The sequence below is a fragment of the Tupaia chinensis genome, unplaced genomic scaffold (assembly GCF_000334495.1).
Source record: "Tupaia chinensis unplaced genomic scaffold, TupChi_1.0 Scaffold143976_1, whole genome shotgun sequence".
NCBI classification, from domain to species: domain Eukaryota; kingdom Metazoa; phylum Chordata; class Mammalia; order Scandentia; family Tupaiidae; genus Tupaia; species Tupaia belangeri.
The window spans coordinates 74,579-83,377 of record NW_006203827.1 but is presented as its reverse complement, the minus strand read 5'-3'; the positions used below and the strand labels follow the sequence as shown (position 1 = coordinate 83,377).

Here is an 8,799-nt window from a genome sequence, read left to right as displayed (position 1 = left end):
AGGCGCGGCCCCCCGGTTGGGGCAGGGGCTGCCCCGCCCCCGACATCCTGGCTAGGATGGTCCCTTAGGCCTCCGCTGCCGTTTTGAAGGTGCTCAGGACTCAGCAGAGCCACAAGCGGAGGGATGTCTTCCCAGAACCCACTGCACCCTTCCGCCCACCTCGAGCCTACAGGCAAGGGAGTCCCACTGAGTGACCCAGACTCAGGTCCAAGGGTAAGGGAGAATATACTCCCTGAGAAGCGCACAGGTCTGGGAGGGGAAAAGGAGGGATCTGTACTGCGGAAGACCTGGCTCCCAACCTGGGTGCTCAGCGGTGCCCACACTCAGCCCTTGGGTCTGGCGTGGCCATTCCGGGAAGCTCTGCCTCCTCAGAGTCAGTGCGTCTAATGCACTAATCATGAGGCCGCGGTGCAGTTACCAAGCTACTCCACTCCCCGCTGAGCGGGAAGGCGAGCGCCAAGCCCTTTCTACCTAGCATCTCATTAACCCTCCTGCTAGGTGAAAGACTGCATGGCTGGTAGAAATGCAGCCTAGGGCTGCCTGGCCGTGCCAGATACCTAATGACATTAAGCATCTGAAGGCGGGTTGAGCTAGGTGGAAGGATAGAGACGTCCTGAGGGGCTTGCATTGCCATGAGAGGAATCATCCAAATTCACAAATCATGGGGCCATACCACTCAGCACAAATAGGCATTGAGCAAGCTAGTAGAGCAATGTCCCTTATTGCCCTGGAGGTAGGTATTCTCAGCCTGCTTCAGGTGAGAAAACTGAGTCGAATAGATCAAGGCATTTATTAGCCTTAGGACGTGGAGCTAGTCAAAGATAAGCTATTGTAGAATTAAAAGCAGGTCTCAATTTAGCAAATCCTCGTGCTCCATGTGTTTTATCACTGAAGTCTAGGATTTGGTGCTCCTGGGGAGAGGAGCGAGGAGGGTAAACGGACCTGGCCGAGTTATTAAAGAAGGCTTCTGGAGGAGGTGAATCCTGCTTCACTGTTGAGCAGGATTTCAACAGGCGGGTGAGTTGCAGTGGTCGGCCTTAGAGCATGCTTTGAGGTCAGAGAACAGAGGAAAAGGACTCTACCCAGGAAAGAAGGAAGTGAAAGATAATCTGGGCCAAAAAGTTAGTATGTATGCTGCCTCTCTCAGGAAACAGTGCACTTTAATAAAAATTTAGTGAGTAAGCCAGCATGTGGCATGGAGGTTAAGGCAATGGATCCCATATGGCCAGCTTCACAGTTCTAGTCCTGGAACTGTCAGCTTGAGAATCACACCAGGCATGTGTTCCTGCATGCTGAAAATTCTGAGAGGAGAGTGGCTTGAAGTGTAGGAGAGAGGGGTGATTTCTTACTTTCCCTCTCTCTCCCTTTCTCTCTCTCTGTTTCTGGTAAGTTCATGCACCCTACGGTAAAAACTAAAAAGAAAAAAAAAAGGAAAAAGAAAGAAAGAATACAATGAGGAGTAGCAAATTGAATCATGGCTATTTGGGCAGTGGGATTTAAGATTTGCTTTTTTAGTCAGAAGTCTCAATATACAAATGATCAACTATTGTTATGGGGAGTATTAACTTTGGTATTCACTTGGAAGAAACCTGACTGAGACTCTGAAAATGGTTATTTCCAACCCCAGAACTAGGGATAGGCTCTGGAGTCTTGTCCCCCATCTATATAGATCCCTACTGTCTAAAATTTAATTCCCTGGGAACCAGCAGTTAGCGTAATGGCTATGTCACTGGACTCCCAAGTAGTCGACTGCAGTTAGCATCCTGGACCCGGTGGCTTAGAATTCATGCCAGGCGCATGTGCGTGTGTGCCCAAGATCCCGAGAGGAGAATGGAGGAGAAGGGATTGCGGTGTGACCATCCCCCCTGGGGGGTGATTTCTAGCTTTCTGTCTCTATGTCTCTGTCTGTCTGGCGAGCGCACTTGCCCTATAGTGAAAATCTCTCCAAAAAAAAAATGAATAAATAAATAAAATTTAATTCCCTCTTTTTTTCTTTTCTTTTTCTTTTCTTTTTTTTTTGGGGGGGGGAGAGGTTTTTGCTATGGGGCGCATGCGCTCGCCAGAAAGACAGAGATAGACAGAGAATCAGAAAGTGATAAATCACTCCCTAGAGGGATGGCCACACCACAATACCTTCTCCTCCATTCTCCTCTTGGAATCCTGGGCATGCACGCACACGTGCCCAGCGTGAGTTTAAGCCACCAGGTCTGAGACTCGAACTGTGGTCAGCTACATGAGAGTCCAGTGACATAGCCATTACACCAACTGCTGGTCCCATAACTCCCTCATTTTTAAAAAGATGTTTACCTGAGGGCTCATGTGCTCACCAGAGAGAGACAGACAGAGACAGACACAGTGAGAAGGTAAGTGAGAAATCAACCTTCCCCCCCGGGTGGCCATGTTGCAATCCCTTCTTCTCTATTCTACTCCTGGATCTGGGCATGCAAGCACATGCACCTGGTGTCTGGGACTTGAACTGCAGTCAGCCATGTGGGAGTCCAGTGGTGTAACTGCTACGCCATCTGCTGGTCCCCTCCCTCATTTTTTAAATGGGTTTTTAAACTACTGGAATGGGCAGTACAAGTAGGTGATGATGCTCATGAGAATCTCCTGTGACCCTAGGCCCATTACATATGTGATCTCAGAACATCCTCATAACAACAACACTATAAGGTTGGAATATTTTGTCCCCATTTTATAAGTTAGGAAGCAGGCTCCAAGAGGTTAAATCAGTTGTTTAAGTCTACAAAGTCAGTAAAAGAATAAAGATCTTTTCTCACTTGTGTGAGTTTCAAAATATGTGCCCCACCCAGGAGACAGGAGTATATAATGACCATCCTACTATTATAACAACACATGCAGTGCCTATCATTTCTCCTCTCTTTAAAAGGTACTTTTTTTTTGAGAGGTTTTTACTATAGGGCGTGTGCACTCGCTAGAAAGACAGAGAGAGACAGAGACAGAAAGCAAGAAATCACTCCCCAGGGGGGATGGCCACACCATAATCCCTTCTCCTCCATTCTCCTCTTGGGATTTTGGGCACACACGCACACACGCCTAGCGTGAGTTTAATCCACTGGGTCCAGGACTCGAACTGCGGTCGACTACATGAGAGTCCAGTGACATAGCCATTACACCAACTTCTACTTCCCCCAAAATATTTTTTAATCATTAGAACACTGGCATCAGGAAACCTGAGTTCTGGTCTTGAGTCTACCATTGCATGCTTATGTGATTCCTAGGCAATTTGTTTTCCCTTTATGAGCCTTGGTTTCTTTATCTGCAAAATAGGGTTAATACCAACTTCACAGAGTTATTAAATACCACACTGAGAGGTATAGGTCTTATTTTAAATAGTCAAGATAACCAGAGAAGATTTTTGGGTAGGAAAATAACATGAGAGTTGCATTTTAGAAAGAAGACTATGGTGACAGTGTAGAGGAGGGCTTGGAAAGATAATGGACCAAGGCAGTGAGACAAGTAAAAATAAAGTTGATGATCTAAAATAGAGCACTGACTGTGGGGATTGAGACAAAGGGATGGCTCCATGACCCACTGTTATGGCATAGTTGACAGAACAGATTTCAGAAATGAGGGGAATGGAAGAACCTAACATTTCTAGCTTGAGTTAAGAAAAAGTTGATAATAGTGTTAATGGAAATTAGGAGCTGAATCAGGTCTGAGGTGCCTGTAGCTTCCTGTCTCATTCCCCTCCAAACAATACTGTCAATTAAAGGTCTAAAATAAGATTCCTTTAAAAAATTTTTGCCATAAGGCATGCGCACTCATGGAGAGAGATGTGGGTAGGGAGGGAGGGTGAGAAATCAACCCCTCAAAGGGAATGACCATGCTGCAATCCTTCTCTTCCATTCTCCACTTAGGATTTTCGGTTTATATGCACATGTGTCAGTATGTTTTTCAAGCTACTAGGTCTAGAACTCAAACTGCAGAGTCGACCATGTAAGATCCAGCACCTTAGCCACCACATAAACTATTGGCCCTAAAATACTATTTTTTTTAATTTATACACCCTCAAAGGGAATGACCATGCTGCAATCCTTCTCTTCCATTCTCCACTTAGGATTTTCGGTTTATATGCACATGTGTCAGTATGTTTTTCAAGCTACTAGGTCTAGAACTCAAACTGCAGAGTCGACCATGTAAGATCCAGCACCTTAGCCACCACATAAACTATTGGCCCTAAAATACTATTTTTTTTAATTTATACATTTTTATTATTCATACATTAAATCTCTATACATCATTTAAATTGTGAAGAGACTTTACCCAGCATGATATACACCTCAGTCCAGCCCAGTTGAGATCACCATACACATCTTCATCAGTAGATAATAAACCTTATCTGTGTCCCACAAGTGTCTTACCTCTCCATTTTTCCACCAAATTCCTATGCTTTTCCCCCTCTCACATCTCTTTCCACTTCATTACAATTTTTAATACTTTTATGTTCTCCAGTCTTTCAGTCTCTACCATAGAGTGCAGACAGCTGGTATATATTAAGTGGAGACATATGATGTCTCTCTTTCATAGCCTGACTTGCTTCACTTAGCAACAAATATTCCATATTCATCCACTTTCTATCAAATTCCAGGGCTTTGTTGTTTTTTTATGGTTGAATAGTATTCCATGGAGTATATGTGCCACATTTTTTAAATCCATTCACCTGTTTGTGGACATTTAGGTTGGTTCCATGTCTTAGCAATCATGAATAATGCTGCAATGAATATAGATGTGCAAGAGCTTTTCTGACTGAGTGCTCTCCTGTCCTTTGGGTAGATATCAAGGAGTTGAATTGCTAGATCATATGGTAGTTCTATTTGAAGGTCTTTGAGGAACCTCTATATCTTTCTCCACAGTGGCTAGAACAATTTACATTCCCACCAACAATGTAGGAGTGTTCCCCTTTTACCACATTCCCTCCAGGACTTATCATTATTTGTTTTCTTAATCTTGGCCATTCTGACTGGGGTTATATAGTATCTCATTGTGGTTTTGATCTGCATCTATCTTATAATGAGGGGTTTTGAGCATTTTTTCATATGGTTTCTGGCTGTTCGTATATCTTCCTTAGAGAGTTGTTTATTCAGCTCATTTTCCATCATTTAATTGAGTTAATCATTTTCATATGGATAAGCTGCTTGTGTTCCCTGTGTATTCTGTTTATCAGTCCCTTATATGAGGCACAGTTCACAAAAAATCTCTCCCATTCTGAGGGTTGTCGATTCACACTAATTATGGTGTCCTTTGCTGTGCAGAAACTCCTTAATCTGATGTAATCCCACCTGTCTATTTTGAAGATTATTGTCTGTGTTTTGGGGATCTTGCTTAAGAAGTCTTTGCCTATACCAATGTCTCCCTGAGTTTCCCCAGTGTTTTCCACCAGTAGTTTTATAGTTTTCAGTCTTAAGTTTAGATCTTTGATCCACTTTGAGTTGATTCTTGTTAGTGGTAACAGATAGAGGTTCAGATTCATCTTTCTGCAGGTGGAGACCCAGTTTTTCCAACATCATTTGCTAAAGAGGTTTCCCTTTTCCCACTGGATTGACTGGTACTTTTCATCAAAGATGAGTTGGCTGTATGTTTTTTAGTTTATTTCTGGAGTTTCTACTCTGTTCCATTGGTCCACATGTCTGTTTTTGTGCCAATACCATGCTGTTTGGATGATCGAAGCTTTGTAATATATTTTGGGGCCAGGGAGTGAGATGCCACCTACTCCAGTCTTCTTTGCAGGATGGCTTTAGCAAAACGGCATCTTTTATGGTTCCAGACAAATTCTATGATTGTCTTTTCTAGGTCTGTGAAGAATGTTTTTTGTAATTTTATATGAATTGCATTAAACATGTAGATTAATTTGGGTAGGATTGCCATTTTGATTATATTGATTCTGCCCATCCAGGAACATGGGATGTCCTTCCACTTTTTAGTGTCCTTTTTAGTTTCCTTTTTAAGGTTTTCATAGTTTTCCTTGTAGAGGTCTTTGACTTCCTTGGTTAGTTTTATTCCTAAGTATCTTATACTTCTCATGGCTATGGTAAATGTAATTACATTCTTCCATTCTGTCTCTGTCTGCCTGTTGTTTGTATATAGAAATACTATAGATTTTGATAAATTAATTTTGTATCCTGCCACTTTACTGTATGCATTTATTACTTTGAGAAGTCTTTTCATGGATACTATTGGGTCTTCTAAGTATACAGTCATGTCATCTGCAAACAGAGATAATTTCAGCTCTTGTTTCCCTATTGGAATGCCTTTTATTTCCTTCTCTTGTCTGGTCACATTGTCTAGAACTTCCAGTACTATATTGAATAAGAGCATAGAAAGTGGGCATCCTTCTCTTGTACCCATTTTTATGGGAAAAGCTTTCAGTTTTTCCCCATTCAGTATAATGTCAGCTGTAAGTTTTTCATAAATGGCTTTCATTATGCTGAGAAACAGTCCTTCTATGCCAGTTTTTCTGAGAGTCTTGATCATAAAGCCATATTGTATTTTGTCAAATGTTTTTTTCCATATCAATTGAAATGATCATATGGTTTTTATCTTTCTTTTGCTAATTTGGTGTATTAAATTTATAGTTTTGTGTATGTTGAACCACTCTTGCATCTCTGTAATAAAGCCAACATGATCATGATGAAACCTTTTTTATATGCTGTTGAATATGGTTAGCAAGTATCTTCTTGAGAATTTTTGCATCTATATTCATCAGGAATGTATGTCTGTAGTTTTCCTTTTTTGTCGTATCCTTATCCATTTTGGGAGTAAGGGTAATAGAGACTTCATAGAATGAATTTGGAAGTGTTCATTCCTTTTGGATCTCTAGAAATAGTGTGAGTAGGATGGGGATTACCTCTTCTTTAAAAGTTTTGTAAAATTCGGCAGTGAAGCCATCAGAGCCTGGACTTTTCTTTGTTGGGAGGTTATTTATTACTGATTCAATCTCATTGCTTGTTATACTTCTATTCAGGCTTTCTATGTCCTCCTGAGTCAATCTTGGTAGATGATATGTATCCAGGAATCTGTCCATCTCATCTAGGTTTTCTTCTTTGTTGACACAGAGTCACTCATAATATCTTCTAATGATGTTTTGTATTTCTGTTGTAATGATGACTGATTCATTGCAGAATTGACATATCTGGTTCCTTTCTGTCTTCTTCACAATTAGTCTGGCTAATGGTTTGTCAATCTTGTTAATCTTTTCAAAGAACCAGACTTTGCTTTCACTTATTTTCTGTATAGTTTGCTTATTTTCTATTTTCTATTTCTGCTCTAATCTTTATCATTTATTTTCTCCTGGCCTTTTTCATTGTTGTTCTTTTTCCAGTTCCCTGAGACATGATGTTAGGTTGTCCTTTTGCCACCTTTCCATCTTTTTGTTGTGCACACTAATTGCTATGAACTTTCCTCTTATGATTGCTTTTGCGGTATCCCATAGATTATGGAAATTTGTGTATTCATTATCATTAGTTTTCATAAATCTTTTTATTTCCATCTTAATCTCTGCATTAGTCATGGAGTCATGCAGAGGTAGATTATTTACTTTCCATTTATTTGTATATTTTTGAGGGGTTTTCCTGAAATTAATATCAAATTTATTTTCTTCATGGTCAGAGAAGTTGCTGGATACAGTTTCTATGCCTTTTAATCTGTAAAGGCTGGTTTTGTGGTCTGTCATGTGATCAGTCTTTGAGAAAGTACCATGTGGGACTGAGAAAAATGTATATTTTGTGTGTGTGTGGTTTTGTGTGTTTTTTTTTTTTTGATGGAAAGTTCTATAGGTGTCTATCAAGTCCATCTGGTTTATGGTATCATTGGGGTCCCAAATCTCTTTGCTTATTTCTTGTATCGTTAACCTGTCTAAAGGAGATAATGGGGAGTTGAGATCTCCAACAATGATATTATTACAGTCTAGCTCTCCTTTTAGATCTAGCAGTCTTTCCTTTACATGTTGGGGTGCTCCTGAGTTTGGTGCATAGATATTTATAAGCGTTATATTTTCTTGGTGAATTAGTGCCTTTATTACTATATAAAGCCCTTCTTTGTCTTTTCTTACAGTTTTTGTCTTGAAGCCTATTTTGTCTGAAATCAGTATAGTGACTCCTGCTCTCTTTCAATTTCCATTTACATGGAAAACCTTTGTCTAGCCCTTCACTTTTAGTCCATGTATGTCTTTATCCATGAGATATGTTTCTTATAGGCAGCAGATGGAGGGTTTCTGATTTTTAATCCATTCAACCAGTCTGTGTTTCTCAATTGGAGAACTTAATCCATTGACATTCAATGTTATTATCGATATTTCCAGACTTGTCCATACCATTAGGTTGGCCATATTCCTGGTTGGTTTTTGTTCTCTTATTGCTGTCTGTCTCTCTTTAGTTTTCTTGGTATAGTACTCCTTTCAGAATTTATTGATGAGTTGGTCTGGAGTTGGTAAATTCTATTAGGTTTTGTTTATCTGAGAATGCTTTTATTTTCTTTTCCCATATGAAGGATAATCTTGCCAGGTATAGTATTCTTGGTTGAAATTGTTTTTCATTTAACACTTTGAATATATTTCCCCATTCTTTCCTTGCTTGTATTATTTCTGATAAGAAGTCTGGTGTTAGTCTGATGGGATACCTTTGTTAGTAATTTGATGTTTCTCTCTTGCCAATCTTGGTATCTTGTCTTTGTCTGTCATTTTGGTCAATCTAGCTACAATGTGGCATGGATAGCATCTTATTGGATTGATTCTACTTAGGGTTCTTTGTATTTCTTGGGTCTGGATGTTTGAGTGCCTCT

The 8,799-nt window shown here is 40.3% G+C and overlaps 1 protein-coding gene across 1 annotated transcript in view; it reads left to right on the top strand.

Annotated features, from left to right (window-relative positions):
• Nucleotides 1–661: 661 nt before the first annotated feature.
• The window catches only part of LOC102471255 (signal transducer CD24-like), a 47,781-nt gene continuing 39,643 nt past the window's right edge, over nucleotides 662–8,799 (top strand). Inside the window, exon 1 of the mRNA XM_027767171.1 lies at nucleotides 662–733. Coding sequence (XP_027622972.1) covers nucleotides 662–733 — 72 coding nt within the window. The remainder of the gene's footprint in view (nucleotides 734–8,799) is intronic.